Below are 21,212 nucleotides of genomic sequence, written 5' to 3' on the forward strand. Positions count from 1 at the left end.
ATTAAGCAGCACAACTGTTTTCAGCATTGATAATAATAAGAAATGTCTCTTGAGCAGCAAATCAGCAAATTGGAATGATTTCTGAAGGATCATGTGACACTGAAGACTGGAGAAATGACTGCTGAATATTCAGCTTTGTCATCACAGTAATAAATTACATTTTAAAATATATTTCAATAGAAATCAGTTATTTAAAAAATGTAATAATATTTCACAATATTGCTGTTTTTACTGTATTTTTGATCAAATAAATGCAGCCTTGTGAGCATAAGAAGCTGTTTTCATAAACATTTTAAAACACTTACCGATCCCAAATTTCTCACTGACAAAACAGCATGACAACAAAAATGCATATTTTCATCGAAAGACCAAAACTGTGTAAAAATGAACACTGATATAGGCTGGTCTGGTACCAGTCTAATCTACCAAGTCCCATAATAATATATAACAGGAGAAAGGCCAGAAGTGTATTTAGATCAGAAGCTCATCCACACCTCATTTCACAAGCTACTAATACATTTTTAATCAAGACAATCACCTGAAGTCTTAGTTCTCAACAGATTCTGATGCAGGAGTGTTCAAATTCTCTTATAATTATCCATTTAAAATTAGAAAAAGTTCGCCCAAGATAGAAGTTTCTTATACTACAGATTGGTGTTCTCCACCGATTGGTGATTAGGCCTGAGATTAAAGGCAGAGAACAAGCGTGGACCAAATTATCTAAAAGGAAATTAGAAAAAGACTGTGTACACAGGTTTAGAGTCCAATGAAATTGTATTAATTCAAATGTTGGACATTTATATTTATATGTGTAACTATTTGATGATGACTTTCAGTATATGCCAGCATTTGCCAGAGTAACTGGTCTGGGCACAGTTGGAGGGGTGGGGTGCTGAGGTTTACATGTAGGAGGATAGTAAACATATTTTATCACTCACTGAAGCTCCCAGGCTGTAAATCAGAATTTGTGCCGTATCGCTCCTCGTCTCTGGCTTGTAAAATGGATTAATGAGACCTGCCCCTTCTTACGAGTGCCATTCACACTCACATGTAACTTGTGTGAAACAGACAAGCCATTTCCTTTGAAAATTGTTCCTCTCAGTAAATCATCATTTTATAATTGCTTCTGGCTTTTGTCAATTGTGTTTAGAAGGTAACTGTTAAGATGCAAATGTGTATAATTACACTCTGCTAAAGCATCGCTAAACATATCTCCATCTATCCATGTAACATCAACAGAAAGCTGTTACAAATACACATTATATACCAATATCCTCCAAACTAAAATTCGAATGAGGACAATATTTTGCAGTCCATGGTTACTCATGCTGCTAAGATGCTGGAAAGATGCAAACAAATAGGTAAAGCTACTACTACAAATGTCAATAAATAAATAAACAAACCTTTTTCAGTTTTGAAACAGATAACTGATAAAGTACAAAACTGTATACTCCAATATGTACGCTATTAACCAATAAGGTACTAGAGGTTTAGTTATCGAGAATACAGTCATGGCTAATGGGTATTATTAGGCATGACACAGAAATTATTAATTTCAATTAATACAACACAGTCTAAAATCTAAAGGGTCTTATTGCTTTTTTTTTTTTTTTTTTTAAATATAAAAATATTAAGAATACATTTTTATAAAAACAAGGTAATATACGAGAAATATTACACAGCTGGAATGCTGTATTTACCAATAGGATGGGATAATCTTTTATACATATAATATGTATTTTTAAAATGTGTTTTTTACACACACACGGCACGCACACTGTTTAACTGCAATATATTTCCACAAGTTTTTTGTTTTTTTTGACCGAAACAGCTCATTCATGAAATTAATATTTTCCTGAAAATGGCTTGTTGTTTTTTAAATATTATTTCCCCACATTGTTAGCATAAATGTGGTTTGTTTGAAAAATATTTCTTATACTCATCTCTTCTATTAACCATGAACACATAGTACATGTGAACGATAAGTGTATAAACTCTATATATTTATCATTGCATAAAGTACATTTGTACACATAATTGAATATGAAAGATGACTCCAAAATCTAAACTGTAGATATTTTAATGATCATTATTGCATTACTTACACCAGCATATACTGTATATGAGTGTTCATTTGTCACTTTCTGATTGAATTTTTAGAAAACAACACTCGTGTGTTACTCTTCTGTGCTCATACAGTTTGAATATCAGTCATATCATAAAGGACCAGAAGTCCAATCATTCTACATACACACTGCATTCACTGAGACAAGGTACACAATTCAACATATTTGACTGTTGGATTGTTAAAAAGACTACAACCCTATAAATACAAATATGCAGATTATTAACACTACAGATGCAACATACACATTCTAATATATATATAGATGAGTGACATTTATATAAAAAAGTAAAAATATGATATTTGTTTTCTATTTTCTCATTATAGAAGACAATTTCAAGATTGTCTGTATATAATTTTTACAGCAGGAGGCAAAACCTAATCTAACTTCCTTCAAAGCAGTATGTTAGTGTGGGTCACAGTTTAAAAGACATTGTCATAAACCTGCCACTGGAGGCACCAAAGTCACTGCATCTACATTGTGTGTGTGTGTGTGTGTGTGTCTGTGTGTGTAAACACCTGACGTGTCCCTGAACACACACAGAAACATCTATATACAGACGAATGTCATGGGAAAACACAGTAAACTTATTTACTCAGAAAAACAAAAAATTACAGTGGAGATTACATTAAAAACAACATGCACAGATGCCTAAACTATTGATTCACTTAGTTTACTAAGACCCTTATAGCACACAAATGGATATGTAATGTTTCCAAATGGCTTGTTATACTGTCTTGGCTTCAGACAATCACGATTTTCAGAAAGCAAATGCTCAGTATAATTGGCTATTTAAAGGCATCTTTGAATAGACAAACAGACATTCGAACACACTAGATGACAACGGCTGTCAGCTATTGTTTTTAGATGTGCTAATGCTGTCTGTTGGCAAAAAACATCCTCTAAAGCCACACCTCCAAAATCTAACAAGAAAACTGAGACCTATTATACCATGTGTCATACAATGAAGGATCCTGAGCAAGCCTTTGTCTTCTATGGGGACAGTGGGATAGAGTGACCCATAGAGCTCTGGGCTAGGTGAAGGTGTGGCAGAGCTCCAGAAACAATGCTGGTAGTTGTTGGTCAGGTACTGCAACCCAAAACAATGCGTTTGATCTTTCTGAGTAAAGGTGCTAATGTAAATGTTTTTATCCAAAGCAAACTGACAGTGTGTTCGATGTGTAAATTTTTTTAGACCAAGTGGTGGGAATCTACTTTCTACCGGAGCTACAGGATATGATGACTTTAAAGTTATTTTATAAATAAAAACTAGTTTTGTTGTTTTTGTTTAAAGAAATTAATACTTTTATACAGTTATGATACATTAAACTGATCAAAAGTGACATTAAAAATATTTTTGTTACAGAAGATTTCTCCAGTATTTCAAATAAACACTGCTCTTTTGAGCATTCCACTTTTTAAAGAATCCTAAAAAAAAGTATCAGTTTCTACAAAAACAATAAGCAGCATGAATGTTTTTTCAACATTGATAATAAGAAATGCTAAATTAGCATATTAGAATGATTTGTGAAGGATCATGTGACCCTGGAAACTAGAGTAATGGCTGCTGAAAATACAACAAAATCCAGGAAAAAATGACATTTTAAAAAATACTGAAAATAGAAAATTTAATAAGAAAAATTTTTTATTTTACAGTTTTTACTGCATTTTGCATCCAAACTTTTGAACGGTATGGTAAATATAAATCATTTATTTACTTACTTTATTAAATCATTTATTTACTTACTTTATTGATAAAAAATTTGCATTATGTCTAGAACTGTGGCTTAGTGGTTCATGCTTTCACACATTGAACTCTAATGGACATATGGACGACACAAGGTCGAATCTGGCTTGAAAAAAAAAACAGGGAAATAGAGACTAAAAAAATCTATAAATTATATGGTTGGGGGGACGGCACTAACAATTATGAATTCTACTCATAATTTGTCAAAATATTTCATTTGTGTGGAACAGTATATCACTATTTTAGAATTTTTTTAGAAATTGAAAAATGTAAGAGATATAGCAGCATATTTAAAAAACATGAAAAAGTAGAGAGAGATGAGGGATAACAAGCCAGAGCAGAGTCCTTGAGTCTGTTGCTGAATCTGTCAAGGGCTTGCTCATACCTGTATCATCTTCAGTCACAGCTGCACACCTGGCCAGGCCTCCCTTTTAGGTGTCTCCCAGACATGACACAGCATGCTTATATGTGTGTGAGAGAGACACCGAGAGTGGGAGGTCTTCAAGTAATGAGCTAATTTCTTTAAAAGGGACTTTGATAGACAATGACTTTGAACAATTAATGCTTAGAGCTTTTCAACATCTGGCTTTGAAAAGTTTTATAATACTAAGACACTAGGAGAACACATAGTAGAGTAGCTATTCTCTGAGAAAGTAATTAAAACAAGCAGAAGCCTTCTGACAATTTAAGAGTCAAGCTGGACCTCTAGTGTTTCTCACAAAAAACAAGAGTAAATTTTTTCTCTCTCCCCCTCTCTCACTCTCTGTCTCTCCGCTGAAGCCCCTCCTGGTGGGAGGGGTAAACCCCCGTGTCAAACTTCAAAGAGGAGACTGAGCTCCTCTTGCATTCATCTCAGTCTACCAGCTTAACCACCGAGTTCAAACAGCTCATCCACACCCTGTGAGCTGAGGATCGGAGGAGCTGCACACAGCACACAGACACTAGCGCAAACACAAGCACATGCATGTACACGAAATGCACAAACTCACAAACTTACATGCACACGCTTGCATAGAGCTTCATCATAAGGTTCTGAGACATTTCTGAATGCAGTCTTTCAGAACTTTCTCCTGAAATTGCTCTGGAACACTTCATGGTAGTAATTTTCATTCTTCAGCATATCCAAGACGGACTTCGCTGACCTAATTTTCAAAACCACTATTGGTATCATGCTATTGGAAAAGGTGGAACGTGTACTATCTAACTCTTAAAAGCTGTAAACTCACAGAAGTTTCAAGAATCTGGGGTCTGCAGGATTTTCTTCGCTGATTTAATTTTCAAATCTGTTGTGTTCAGGATTTTTCCATTTATTTGATAAAAAATATAGTACAAACTGTAATATTATGAAATATTATTACAATTTAGAATAACTTTCTATTTTAATATATTTTCAAATGTAACTTTTTACAGTGATAGCAAAGCTGAATTTTCAGCATCATTACTCCAGTCTTCAATGTCACATGATCCTTCAGAAATCATTCTAATATGCTGATCTGTTTAAGAAATATTTCTTATTGTTATCAACACTGAAAACATTTGTGCTGCTTAATATTTTTATGGAAACCGTGATTTTTTTTTTTTCAGAATTCTTTAATGAAAAAACATTCAATGCTTAATTAAATCAATAATTTCTTTCAAATAAATAAATAATTAATACTCTTACTGACCTCAAAATTGTAAAGCACTCAAAACCTCTGTTTTCACTCTGCTTCAAACTGTGTTATTGGCATGATTGCCTTAAAGACATTTTTTGTTTTAAAAAATATTACAAAAAAAGAACGTTTTAAAATTTTCAAATTCTTTTGTATTCCACAGAAGAAAGAAAGTGATGAGAATGTGTTAAATTTTAATTTCTGTTTTAACTATCCTTTTAATAATTAAAATAAGAAGAATAAAAATGGCAGCCTTAACATTTTTAATATGTTGGAAATGATTTATAAAAAAATTCAACTCTGCTTTGGGGAATATATTTTATCCAAATAACATACTGAGTTTATTATTTGTGATGAAATATTTCATGCTTCAAATATTCAAACAGGCTTTATGGGCATTTATTAAAAAAAAAAGATAGACAGCAGCTCTAATATAGCACAGTTTTGATTGTCGGTCCTCATACGAGAATAAGAGCGCTTACTAGTGCTACATTAAGTGCTGACTTCAGTGGAGTACTTACTCTCTGCCCTAGATTCAGGCAACCCACACTAGAGCTCTATATACAGTCACAAGCTCTGAGCAAATTGCTTTGGATATTGACATTTAATTTCAGCAGTCATTTAGGATAAAAACAGTGCTTCACCTGATTGAGCATTAGTGACTTTACACCAAGGCAACAATGTGCACGCAACTCTGTCTATTTCCGACGAGGTCTGGGCTTCAGTTCACAGTTTGACAAATATGTTTAAAACAGCAATTTTTCTCTCTCAAATTAAGTTTTATTTAGATGTGGATCAGTCAGAAGACCTAAAGGGGATGGTTGTTAAAAAGTATAAAGCATAAATGAAATGTGTTTCAAGTATGGCAGAGTTTTGCACTCTTCGCAGAACAGAACTAGGCGCACATTGTTAACAAGAACTTTGCAAACTCAGGGAGATTTTCTCTAGGAGACTTGGAAAGTACCCGCTCCCTCCCTTTTCTCCCCCTCTTCTTCGTGAGAGAGAGCATGTGTGTTCGATTAACATTTGCCTGAGTATTTGTTTATGGAGTGCTCTCTCTCTCGCTATGGCCCCACCCCTGGAATTCCGGGTGTTCCATATTTCCCGAACATGGTTCTGGAATTCTTTGACCTGATTCCACCAACTCTAAGACTAAGACCATGTCTCGCTTTTTTATCCAAAACTCCAGTGTTTTAAAACACACACACATGTGTAGCTCTACAGATTACCTGTTAAATATATAATATTTTCAGTATCTATTTCTGCTAACAAAAGAAAGACCCAAATTTACAAAAAATTTGCAGGAAAAAATATGTCTGAATCACAACTGTGTGTTTGCTTTTGACCCCCTCCCCTCTCTTTCTTTATGTCTTCCTCTCTCTACTTCTCTCAGCAGACAAATGTGTCTTGTTAATCCTTTTGGCTTACAAAACTCTGAACAGGAAATGCTTCTTTTGCACTGGACAAATTTAACATTTCAGTCCTCTCTCAAATATTTGCATGAAACTGATGAGGTGTCAAAGCTATTTTTAAAAATAAATTATATTAAAAATATTATTTCAAAATAGTTTAATTTAAAAAAAATAATAAAAATCAATGCAAGGAAGGTCAAAAAAACAGGTCAATGTGTCTAAAACTATAGATAATTTCACATTCAACCAACTGTTGGCTATACAAACACTCTCTCAATCCCCCCTCCAACAGGTTCTGTAAGGTTGAAACCATTTAATTCTGACCGGGAGAGTGACCTAGTGGACACCAGTAGAGGGAGTGTATGAAGAGTGGACTGCACATGTAACCAACCTATACGCCACTTCCTGAGAAGAATTTCCTCAGTACAGAGACACTCCCTACAGCGGCACACAACGCATCCAGCAGCAACCAACACTGCAAGCTTCTGAAGGAGAGCAGGACATGTTTGTTTTGCGTTCCAATCATAGTCCTGTACGTTTGAGCTTGTGTGTGTAACCTATATGTATGAGAAGACACAAAGATCATATGAGAAACAAAGAAGAATGCTGCACTGCTAAAACGTTCAAGGCATGCAGAGTCTGTAGGCTACAAATGAAAAATCTAAATTGGCATGAGATTGTTCTTCATACGGTCTTCTTACACACATGTATGACACAAATGCAATTAAAAATTTATTAAATAGCCATTTATTTACATGTGATCAACTTTAAACTACTTTTTTATGTTTAATAAATAACCTGCTGACTGTTAATATCTTTTAGATGTCATTTTTTTCCTGCTGCCCGTTTGAGCATGTCATTACTGGAAGAGCTGATTTGATGCTCGTATTTTCAGAAGAAATTGTTAGTTCTAATATTTCACTCACACATACACACACAGCGGTCTAAGCACTTCAAGGAGAAATGGGCCCTCTGCAGGAGAGCATTAGTAGGCGAACCTCGAAATCAACGCTAAGTGTCACCGCAGCCACTGGATTCGTGACGCACACAAGCTGAAAGATAAAAATAGGGCACCGGCTACACTCTTGAAAACGGCCATATAACTGACACTTTCACGGGTGCTCTAATTTCTGTATAAACTGAATGTTATGAATTATGGTTTGGAGTTTAATGTTGTTGTTTTTTTGCCACAAATTCGCTCATTCCAACGCATCTATAATGCGTGCTGCAAACGCAACCTCTGTCTTCCGCTGTCACCCTGCAGCGCGCGCACGTGGGCGAGCCCGCGCACGCTCTGTTGAGCTGGAAGGAGGAGTATGCACGCAAGTAAAACATGAATCCTGGCACGTGGAACATTTAACTTGTGTTTCCCTATAGAAAGCATATTATTAAGAACGATTTTTACTTCAAGAACCATTTTCACGATATGTTTGCTTGTTGGTCGTTTACGAAAAAACATGTTATTCACCTAAAATAGCATTTTAACTGTTATACATGTTACTCTTAAACATTTGACGTTAATATGAAACATTAAACACATAGAGTATGTTTTGGTTTTGTTTGCTTGTTTACATTATACTGTTATATTGGATGTGTTCCACGTGTGGAAACGTTTACCTATGGCAGCGTGCATGAGTCCGTGCGCGCGCACCTCGATGTCCATATCCACCTAGAAGCCATCAAAAATGCACCCCCCTTCGACTGAAGAGGGTAGTGAGGAGAATAATTCCTGGCACTGTGAACTACAGTCGTGTTTAAGATAATCTAATATTAATTTAATCCAGGTGATATTTTACCTAGAGTAAAACACTACAAAGTCTTGGTGTATTTTTAAAACCCTTGGGGTCATTATTTATACTTTGGTCTGAACCAAGGCTGCCATTCGTGTTGAAATCAATGGAATTGATTACCAGATCAAGGACAGAGCCAAAGAAAACCCTATTTCTAGTCATTAAAAAACAGAAAGGCAGATTTTTTTTCTCGGTTTGTTTCTAAATTCTTAAATAAAGGATACAAACTTTATGAGGTGTAGCCTATGCTCAAAAAAATGTGTAAATATATATATATATTATAGAGAAATTTCTACATTTTGTAAATATTCTTACTCCATGGAATGTATTAACAGCTCTTAAATTAAATTTGATATGTGTTTGACAGATATTTGAATTTGAATTTTGAATTTTGAATTTTAGTAAAGGAAAAAACCCCTTGAGATTCTCCATCTCATTTTCTAAGGGGGACCCAATAGCACATACATAAAAAAAAATACAAAACACAACACATAAGTAATATACAAAACAATAAAAACAATAAAAAGACAAACAACAGCTCACTTCCCTAATCATCCATCCGCAGTCTACAACTATTAAACAAACAAAAACATATACACACAAGAAAACATACATTTTCATTCAAGCATGAAAATCCAAATATGCAAGCACCCTAAAAAAATAATAAATAAACTGATAAATAAATAATAAATATAAGTAATTTATCTAAATATAATAGAAAAAATGATAGAAAAAATAAACCTAAATTTACCTAAAATAAACCTAAATTTAAAAACATAAGCAAGTTATTTTCAAGTGAGATAATAAATTTATCTTGAAGAGATGAAATGATGTAATTGATCTAAGAGAAGAAGAGAGATTGTTCCAATCAAAAGGAGCTTTATATTGAAATGACTTACGGCCGACTTCAGTGAAGATTCTAGGAACAAGAAAATACGGATACTGCATTTGCCTAAGGGGGTAAGAAGATATAGATGCAACCAAAAACTGTTTTAAATAAGAGGGACAATTAAAATAATTTAAATTTTCATTTAAATTTTTTAAAATAAAATAAATACATTCTATATGAGTTAAAGTCTAACTGCAGAGAGGGCTGAATATATAAAATATCATAATGAGAAGAGTAAATAACAGCGTCATCTGCATAAAGCTGAATAGAGGAATGTAAACCAATTTTGGGAAGGTCATTAATAAATAAACAAAATAGCAAAGGACCTTGGGGATCTTGGGGATCAACACTTAATGTGATAACATATTTTGATGCATATAATCTAATACACAATCATAACTGCATAGCAACAAAATATCAAGAGTAACTTTATAGATGGAGCAGAAGATGAAAAAGTAAACACCTTATGTTATTAGAAGAAACCACTACAGCACACTCCATAGCTGGGTTAACCTAGTACTACTAAACTTTGAGTGTAGTTTGAATCAAAATGAAATCAAATTAAATTAAATACAATTATTTTCTTAAAGATAGTCTGTGTTCTTTATCGAAAATATGCGCAAATACCTAAATACTGTGCATGTGTGTGTGTTTGTGCTTGTGTTGGAGATAAAAAGAGCAAGAAAAAGAGTGTGTGTGTGTGTGTGTGTGTGTGTGTGTGTGTACCTGTGTGAGGGAGAGATACAGCTCCCTCTTTCTTTCATTCTCTGTATCTCTCCAGCTCCCCTCCCCACCCACCCACCCCCATCCCTTTGGTGAACACACCCTCAGTCCATGGCATGCAGATGAGTCTCAACAGGTTACAGGAAGCTGAAATTCCAGAAGAGCTAGAAAGGCTCAGACAGGAGAGGCTCATTTGTCACATATGACATCAACTCTCAAACATTTCTTAAGAAAGTCGTTGATTCAACTGAAAAACTAGGCTGCATCTTAAGCAGGGCTCTTCATTTTTAATGAATTAGATCATTAAAGGTGTTCTGTGTAGGCTGTTTGTTGCCATATGAGAACAGCAGTAGCCAACCCAAAGAGATGACAATTTCAAACCTGTGTATCTTACAATTATTTAATGCTTGCAGCTCTGTATTTATTTATATATAATTGGAAAATAGCTTATTTGTGTTAGTGAAAATAATCACATTTGGTTTTACCCTACCCTATATATATATATATATCGCGTTTTTTTTTTTTTCATTTCACATTTTCCTGCAGAACTAATGCAGATAGAAATTGTCCGACAGACTTAGGAGGAAAGCAGGCTACTTTCCGACCGTTCGCTCAGCTTGCTTTACGGGAATAGAAACATGCGGGGAGATACAATCATTTCCATGGAAACCAATCTTGCCTGAGGAGGATGGGGATGGGGAGGTCAGGACAAGTGGTTGCCTTGGAAACCGCACACATCGCTCACGCTCAGAGCCCTCCCTTAGCGGGCTGACGTATTGCAAAGGGGGTCGACGACTTTAATTGGCCGAAATTCAGCCTCTGGGCTTGACACCTCCCTCCCAACACAGTTCGTGCTCTTAAAGGGGAAATAAAAAACAATTTGTGGACCGGGGCTAAAAATACTTCAGCAAAGGATAAGTCAAAATGGTACATGAATATAGGCTATGCAGGCTTATTATGGTAAAATGTCGCTGAATGGTGCTCCTGCTCTGGACGCATAAAAAATGCAAAGTCAGTTGCGCAACAGACAAACGCAGAAGGGACATGAGAGCAGTCGTGTTTATGGGTGATATAATTCTGCAGCTAGCGCAAAACTAAAAGACTGAATAATTGTCTTGAAAACTTTCTCCCACAAGAATGCACAGATTATCCTACTTTCTTATTTTAAAAAAAATATCAGTAGGCTAATAATCTAACTTGCAAACCGAGACATATAGGCTACTTTTACGTTTTATTTGTTTTTGTCAAGGACACGAATCGTCAATATTCTCTTGAAAGCGCGCGTGAAAACGTGGCTAAATGAAGCCTTAACAAAGCACCAACAAACTTAACTCGCTTTCGTATGATTAAACAGAATGTTCAAACTCCAGACAGAAACATTACCGTACAAAGCACCATCGCGTCATACCGGTACATTTAATCTACCAGAGTTCGATTAAGAAAATATGTTACAGATCAATGCACTTGCCTCGTGGTTTATTCATTTGTGCCTTTTGAGATATGTCAGGATGTGTATTTATCTCAGCAGCTTTGTCAGTCACGCTGTAGTAGCCTACTATTGTCAAAAAAATGTCTACTACAGTTTAGAACGTATGGTGGCGTCCGACCCTGTGAAATTGCATCTTGCGATTTATGTTAAGTTGATTACTTTGCCTTTAAGTTCACAAGGCATCCATCTGCCAAGCGGGGAAAGCTCCGCCCTGATGTTTCACCCACTAGTCCTCCTGCCACCGGAATGCCCGCGAGTGTCCTGAGCAACGCAAATCACACTTCAAATCCCACAATGCTCCTCCTTTGATAAAAGTACTTTAGTGACGCCTCAAGACCGGGGAATGTAGTTTTCTCACTTTAATTTAGAATTACGCTCATTGAAAATGTTAGTTTTGAATTCTGATTGGCCTGTATTTTAGTTTTTCATATCTGACGACGCAGCAGGGAACAGAAAATTTCCTTACGTGAGCTTGTGCAATGATTAAAAGAATTAAGGTGTTGAAAAGGTTAAGTGGGTTATGACAATATTAAAGTGTATTTCCGCAGTCCAAATTATATGGTTGAAATGTTCTTATATTTATAGGCTACAAATGTCAAACGCAAATCTTCGTGGTAAAAGACCAATAAATAAATAAATAAAATAACTTAGATTAGTGATTTTTTTATTAAAATTAAAGGGACTTCCCATGCATGACATTCATACTAAGTTATTTAAATCAGCAAATATCATTTTTAAGATGCTTCCATTGTTGTTGCATGTTCTTGTAATCTTTGTTTTGATCCCACTGAAGGATGTTATTGAGGTATGGAGCAATCATATCTCTTATGATAGACAATAAGAACGAGGTGATCACTTCAACTAACAAGAAAACAGTAAATCCTATATTCCATCCTAAGCTTTTAGAAGATAATTAATTTTCTTCCTGTTGATGGAAGTTTATAGCCACTGACCTCTATTACAACTTGAGAGATACGGTGGGGGAAATATGTATTTGATCCCCTGCTGATTTTGTAAGTTTGCCTACTTACAAAGAAATGAAGGGTCTGTAATTTTTATGGTAGGTTTATTTTAATGGATAGAGACAGAATACTGACCAAAAAAATCCAGAAAAAAAACACATTAGGCATATATAAAGATTTGAAATTGATTTGAATTTCAGTGAGTGAAATAAGTATTTGATCCCCTACCAACCAGCAAGAATTCTGGCTCCCACAGACTGGTTATGTGCCCATGTGGAACACAGATTAGTCCTGAAGTTACTCCTAATGTCAGCTCGTGAGGTGTATAAGACACCTGTCCACACAATCTGTATCTTCCATTCCAACCTCTCCCACCACCATGAGCAAGACCAAAGAGCTCTCAAAGGATGACAGAGACAAGATTGTAGATCCACACCAGGCTTGAATGGCCTACAAGACCATCAGCAAGAAGCTTGGTGAGAAGGAGACAACTGTTGGTGTGATTATTCGGAAATGGAATAAATACAAAACAACCATCAGTCGACCTCGGTCTGGAGCTCAGTGCAAGATCTCGCCTCATGGGGTAAGGATGATCATGAGAAAGGTGAGGGATCAGCCCCAAACTACACAGGAGGAGCTTGTTAATGATCTTAAGGCAGTTAGGACCACAGTCACCAAGCAAACCATTGGTAACACATTACACCGCTATGCACTGAAATCCTGCAGCACCCGCAAGGTCCCACCGCTCAAGAAGGCACATGTACAGGCCTGTTTAAAGTTTGCCAAAGAACATCTTAATGATTCAAAGAAGGCTTGGGAGAAAGTGCTGTGGTCAGATGAGACTAAAATTGAGCTCTTTGGCATTAACTTGACTCACCGTGTTTGGAGGGAGAGAAATGCTGACTATAACCCCAAGAACACCATCCCTACAGTCAAGCACAGAGGTGGAAACATTATGCTTTGTGGCTGTTTTTCTGCTAAGGGTATAGGACGATTTCACCAAATTGAGGGGCAAATGGATGGAGCCATGTACTGTAAAATCTTGGATGAGAACCTCCTTCCCTCAGCCAGAACACTGAAGATGGGTCATGGATGGGTCTTCCAGCATGACAATGACCCAAAACATACCACCAAGGCAACAAAGGAGTGGCTCAAGAAGAAGCACATTAAGGTCATGGAGTGGCCCTCCAGTCTCCAGACCTCAATCCCATAGAAAATCTGTGGAGGGAGCTGAAACTTCAAGTTGCCAAACGACAGCCAAGAGACCTTAATGATTTCAAGAGAATCTGTAAAGAGGAGTGGATCAAAATCCCTCCCGAGATGTATGCAAACCTGGTGACCAACTACAACAAAAGACATCTTACCTCTGTGTTTGCCAACAAGGGTTTCTGCACCAAGTACTAAGTCATGTTTTGCTTGTGGATCAAATACTTATTTCACTCACTGAAATGCAAATCAATTTCTAACCTTTATATAATGTGTTTTTTTCTGGATTTTTGATTTGGTATTCTGTCTCTATACATTAAAATAAACCTACAGCTCCTTCATTTTTTTGTAAGTGAGCAAACTTACAAAATCAGCATGGGATCAAATAAATATTTTCCCTTCTGTCGTTGGGGTAGTGTTTATGCTTTTTCTGTTTACTAACATATGAGACTATAGGACATAGAACAGAACATACATTCTAAATAAATGTTTTATGTGACTGTAAAAACAGTTACAAGATTCTATATTACATTCTGCTCAAACTCACCTATAACTTCTGGTGTTCTACAGGAAGATGCAAGAAGGCTTCTTGATCTGAATCTTGAAACTTGATCTGAAGTCTTTCGAGTAAATGTCCATGTGCGACCAAGATGAAGATGTTGAGGTCAGATTCAGGTGAGAAATTAGCAAGTGTTTCCAAATGTCATTTTTTTAAGCTGTAATACAAATCCAACGATTGTTCTCACAGTCTTCATATATGTTATTATAGAAGTAGATAGTTGCTTCATTTTATATTATTTTCATATTATTCATTTATTTATAAATTAACTAAACTAAGATCTGAATCAGTCCTCTCTGAGAGTTTGTCCAGCACCCAGCACCAGAATTCGACTTACTTTTAAAATATTATTTTATATTATTTATTTTTTTTAGCTCACTTGACATTTACTGGTGTTGATGGATTGAAATTTTAAAGTTAAAAATGACACATTTTAAGTTAAGCTAGTTTTAAGTTAGTCTGTCAATAAATAAAATTATTTAGTTCTTTTGATGGATATTTCATAAATGGATAAGACTTTATTCCAGTGAAGCAGAAATAAAGCATAACTTTTTGTCTGAAAAAGAACTGATAAAAAAAATACTGCCCATACTTTTCTTTGCTTTCATTCAATATGATCTATGAGCAAATAACATGAGTTTATTTTATATTTATTCAATAGGATAAAAAAAAAAACATTTAAATTTTAAATTATGATGAAACCTGAATTGATTGATCTTGAAATCTCCATTCATTATCCAACAAGTGTTTTATAGGGCCATTTACACCACCTTCAGTCACTGAATGTGACACTCTTGCCACACCCGTTTGGAACAAAATGTGAGTATTCTTTGAAAAAAATGTGAGAATGCCTAGCAATTTGTAGTTGAAAAATCTGTAAAAGTTAAAAGCAAGAAGCCTATAGTGCCCTTAGAGACTGTTTAAAAAGCTACTTATTCCTCATGATTAGTAGCAACCCTCATTTAGGGTTTGCAGATCCAAATATTGAAACTGACCCCAACATGTAAGTAATGTCAGCATATCATTCTCAAGATGATAGATAGATAGATAGATAGATAGATAGATAGATAGATAGATAGATAGATAGATAGATAGATAGATAGATAGATAGATAGATAGAGAAGGTTAGTGTAAAAATGGTCACCTCTGAAGATACTGTTACGGTAACCTAATAGAATGGTATGACACTAAAAGAGAGGTGAAGCATTTTTATTCAGTTCTATGTTTAGAGGCCCATTAGACAAAATTAGCCTGCATTAGTACTAATAGTCTGCAGTCACTAGATATCTGTGAAGAATTCTGATGTGCCTTAAACTTTTTTGGGCATAGTTGGAAAGCAACGGGATATCATTCAGCTGTTCTTTCAAAGGTAGAAAGCCTGCTTATTTGAAAATCTTTAAAGTCACAAATGGTTAACGTGATAAACTACACCCATGGTTACTCTGCTTGGACACCTGTATGAAATTGAGAAGAACTGACTTCAAATATCAACCAAAATCACCCTGAGATTAGATGATTAAAAGTACTTGCCAAAAAAGAAAAGAAAAAGAAAAGTTAGATTGGAGAAACAGTCTAGTATCAATTGCAGATGCCATTTGGTTTGATATTTTGTTTTCTAATACAATGACATTCATACATTTTAAATGTGTCTTAAGTGTCCAAATAGTATGGAGTGGATGGATGCACTGCTGCACAAATGTGTTGCATGAAAGAACAAAATTGACTCTGCAGATTGATTAGCTTTTCACTATTGAAAAACTGAATATGCCTGCATGTATTTCTTTAGTGCAAGATATATCTTATAATTTAGTACTGCATTACAGTAGTTTTTATTATGAAATGAGAGCTCATTTTCTAAATCTCTTCTGAAAACTATTGTGTATCATACTGTACCTCATGGATAGCTTTTCTGAAACCAATGTTGCATGACAAAACCCACTGTCAAACACAACTAAACTGTGCTCTAAATGTGTATATAAATATCACTTCTTCATTGTAAAGATTCCATCAGATACAAGATATAAGACATAAACTTCACTTGAAATTGTAAATGGTTAGTGTCTTTACTTCTTTTTGTTGTTCCACTGTTTTAACACATGACTGTAATGTGCTCTTTTCATCATTTATGTATGATAGTGTGTGTTGGTTACTTGTTTATTAATTTTTCTACTTCCAAAACATTGTGAAGATTTGGGTGTTCCTGACTTTGTTAAGATGCAGAGCTGTAAGCGTTAGCACTCACTGGAGATCTGAGGTTGTGTGTGTGTGTGTGTGTGTGTGTGTGTGTGTGTGTGTGTGTGTGTGTGTGTGTGTGTGGGAGAGAGAGCGAGTTGATCAGGAATATCTGCATGATTCACTCAAACACTGCTGTGATCTATCACATTGAGCAATTAGAAAATGCAGCAAATGTTTCACTTTCACAGAACCAAATCTAATATTTAGAAAATACTAATCGATTTAACACGATTTAACTGTTTTTTCACATTGGGCAGATGCTGACTGAAGTATATAGAGGTCATTCAGATGTATTCTTCTAGCATATTATTGAGTCAAAGGTAAAAGGTTTGGGTTGAAACATTCTATAAAGGTGATTTAATTATATGACACGGTCCTTTGTGGAAGTTTGTACAATTGTTTCTCTCCTGGAACCCAGTATAGCGGTTTAAAAATAGATGTCATTTGTTGACTCTGAGCTTAGAACCCTTGGATGAAATGAACATCTCTCTGACAGTCCAAAAGGGTAAATGAATATATCTGTGAATATCTGTTCTGAAATAAATACTTGCTAACTTTATTTGTCATCTTTTCCTTTTTTGACTGAAAATTATATCAGTGTTGTCCACAACGTCTTCAATCAGAACTAAAATGTTCTTGCATACAGAGTCTGAACTGTCTGTATAAACCTATAATATAATCTAATATTATATCCTATATTAGAGAAACATAATGCAATAGATTCAAGACTAGTGTATATGCGATGTATATATACTAATATAGTTTAAATTACATTTGCTGTCTTTGAGTTTGAATCCTCCATTGAATTTATGTTTTTTTCTCATACAGCCTAGGCTACCTGTTGGCTATATCATTTATGTAAAATAAAAATACATAAAATATTTATATTTACTCAGATATTTTATAATCAGTAGTGTAATGTTCCATGTGCTGGTACGGTTTTTAACCTAAATTGTAAATGAGAAAATTGTTTTAAAAAATTTTATTACCAAAAATTTTAATTCATTTTGAATGACTCTTAAAACGGCGTGGTTATAATTACTCATACAGAGTGTCAGCTGTATTAAGCTTGCAGTGCTTAGTACGTTTTAACTTAATAAACAAATGATTTTTAGTGAATTTGTGTCAGATCTTTCAAGCAGTCTCTCCAGCACACATGACAGGAGCACGCACTCCGAACTCCGATGTACAGTGCGCCTCATGAGAACATTCCAGTTTGGTAAAGTCAGTTTGGAATTTGAATAGCACAGAAGAACCGCCTCTCTGTGATTGGACGAGATCAAAACTTCTGGGTGGGATTTGCTTGTCACTCAACGATATTTTCAGTCCCTTATTGGCCGGAGCCAAAGTGGGCGGAAAGTTCTTCGCCATATATATACTATGGCAGCAAACGCAAGCTAATGATTGCCTACGCTCACACATCGAGGCAGGAGCGACCGCGTTCAATGTTTTTCCACAGAGCTGACTTAAGCCTTCGTCCCCGAACGAAATCTCGTGATTCAGACTGAAAGAAAGTTTGTTTCCTTCGTCGGAGAGGTGGGAAAACATCACGAGCCCGACCATGATCAGTTCCATGGAGTGTGCAGTGGATGCACAAAGTCTCATCTCGATATCTTTACGGAAAATCCACAACTCCCGCACGCAGAGAGGAGGAATCAAGCTGCACAAAAACCTGCTGGTCTCCTATGTACTGAGGAACGCCAGGCAAGTCTACATGAACGAGAAGTACGCCGAAATCTACAGGATGCAGCAGTACGAGGAGGTGATGACCGTCTGCAACGAGATCCAGGAGCTGAACCCGCTCGATCTGGTGGAGGACTGCGAGGAGCAGACTGGGGACTGCTGCGGCAGCGCGAACGAGTCGGCGAGCCTCTGCGGCGCGCTCCTGCCCGTCAGTCACCAGGCTCCTTCGGTGCAGCACATCCAGCCCAGCAGCGCCTGCTCGGTGCCCCTAGCTCTCCAAAACGAAGAGGTCTGCAAATCGCCGGACCCCTCGTTCTACCGCAGCTGCTGCGCGGAAGCCTATCCCGTGTCCAACTGTGACTTTTCGCCGGTAAACAACATGCACTGCAACAAAACTACAGTGCTCGATTTGGACACGCATGTCGTTACCACAGTAGAGAACGGGTATTTGCATCAGGACTGCTGCGCTTCGCTCCAACAGTGCTGCCAGGGCGCGCAGAGCCCGGCCAAGAAACGCAAGCTTGACTTTGGGTACTACGTGTCCGAGATCGAGGAGGTACCGGATTTTACGCCGTACAAAAGAGCGAAATTCGAGGACTCTTCATACGCGTGCACGGAGCCCTTAGACACGTCGAACATTTCCAACCTCATCTCGATCTTCGGCTCGGGGTTTTCGGGACTGGTGAGCAGACAAGCGGACTTGGAGCAAGCCTTAAACGGACAGTTCTGTAGCAAACAAGCCCTGGCGAGTTTAGGGGCTTGGACGAGAGCTATTGTAGCCTTTTGACTCTGTGGTTAATGCGAATACAGATACTTTATGAAATTGTACAAAGTCTAAGACAAATTGACTTTTATTTTTGCAGCAAAGTTATTTAAGCGTTTTTATTTTGGTTTGATTTTGGTTTCGTTTAGTGGGGGAGGCGGACAGTGGTTGTAGCCTACCACTTGTGATGTATCCTTTAAAACAAATGTCGATATTACAACAAACGTTTTAAAACGAAGTTGAATTTCGTTGCCTTAAACCCAACGCAGACTGCTAGCTATGGCCACAAAGTCTCTGAATGTTTCGCTCGTGGATTGTTTCTTTTTTTTTTCTCTCCCTTCCCAGGAACTTTCACAAAGATGTATTGTAAAATGACATTACAACCCATGTAATGTTGGGAATAACAGGCTGCAAACGAAGAAGCCTACCCACTGCACGCTTATGTCTCTCACAGTACATAACACTTTAAGCAGCCTTGTCATATTTTCTGATATATTAATGTCGGAACAACTACCAGTTTGCTAGTAGGCTACAACAACAAGACTCTCTGAGCTCGTGCTGTCGTTAACGTAGAGCTACAGAAAGAGGACTGGCGTACACAGACTACATTCTGTAATATCATTCAAGGCAATCAAGTAGGCTAATGAAGGTGCAATATTTGAACCCCCTCCCTGTCGGAGTTTGTTGTTTTCTGTTTTCTGAAATGTGCTGGTGAAAGTGGCGAGGACTGGTGCGTTCTGTTGACTGCACTGACCTACAGCTCCAGTTCCTCTGAGTGTGTTTGTAGTTCGCCTACGCCAGTCACCTCATCAACACTGAACGTTGGGGCCATTAATTAACACTACAACTCCCACAATGCACGCCGTGATTGAATCCGCCAGGTATTTTTGTTGACTATCCAGTCTCTAGCGTTATCCATTTCCCGCCCCCTTACTCTCAGAAAAGTTTAAGCCTTCACAGTAATTCATGATGCCAGCATTAGCTTGGTTTTGTGGGTTTGATTTTATTTTCTACAAACTCAGACCTTTTGTTATAAAAAGGCAATTTCATAAATTAGCCATACGTCCTCACATTATATAAGCACTATGTGTACTGAATTAAAGACGTTTTCAGACGTATTCTCCATATTTTGTTGGTATTCTTGTATTTTTGTGCATATTAAATTGTATATCACCGGGTAAAACTGTTTTAGAAAGTATTTGTTTAAAATTTATAACCTTAATAAAAAAATGAAACCTAATTCGCATTGCCTCTTTTTTGATAAGCCAAGTGTTCATTATAGCGGCCTTAAAATTCAGGCCTCATGATATTGAGCTTGACTCAAAACAGCAACACAACAGAAAGGTTCCTCAGCACGTCTCATCTGCCATATCCACAACAATAGGTCATATTCATTATATTTCCCAAATTTTCCATACCTGACTGTAACAGAAAATGTTAGATTTCTAGCCTACAGAGATAAATGGCAAACATTTCTACATCCCAGTGGCTCCAAAATGGCCATAACTGTGCATTTAAGTTCCTAAATTAATATCCTCAGCATTGGTTTGGATCATCTGAAATCTACTTTTACATATATGCCATTACCTGCGGGATATTAAACCATCACCTGCAGGCCAAGAATAGAACAAAGAATGGAATGGAATGGAAAAGATAAATATATGCACACCATAAAAAGAATAAAACCGAGTGTAGCCTATCATTTAATAAAGCCTACATTCAAAACGAGAGTTTTGAAGCAAGGATCAGTCCCCTAAAAGCAAGCCTGTCACACGCGTCACGTCCTATTGGTGGGCACTGGTTTTAAGGAGCGCGCACATTTTTAGCCAGAAACTCCCGCTAAACTTGCAGACTGTGTTATCTCTGCTGTATGCCACATGGTGGTGTTCTTCAAAATCAATGAATGAAGGTATTAGAGCGCCTATGTAGCGGCACCTCGGGCTGACCTCGAATCTGCTTCTCCCTTCAACCCCCTC

At 36.6% G+C, this 21,212-nt stretch overlaps 1 protein-coding gene across 1 annotated transcript; it reads left to right on the plus strand.

Moving 5' to 3' along the window:
- The first annotated feature begins 18,170 nt into the window (after window positions 1-18,170).
- On the plus strand, window positions 18,171-20,476 carry LOC109074891 (immediate early response 5-like). The gene has a single exon (XM_019090897.2). The coding sequence runs from the start codon at window positions 18,352-18,354 to the stop codon at window positions 19,258-19,260; it is 909 nt and encodes a 302-aa protein (XP_018946442.1). The 5' UTR covers window positions 18,171-18,351; the 3' UTR covers window positions 19,261-20,476.
- Window positions 20,477-21,212: the final 736 nt, after the last annotated feature.

This window comes from Cyprinus carpio, chromosome A5 (genome assembly GCF_018340385.1).
Source record: "Cyprinus carpio isolate SPL01 chromosome A5, ASM1834038v1, whole genome shotgun sequence".
Taxonomy (NCBI): domain Eukaryota; kingdom Metazoa; phylum Chordata; class Actinopteri; order Cypriniformes; family Cyprinidae; genus Cyprinus; species Cyprinus carpio.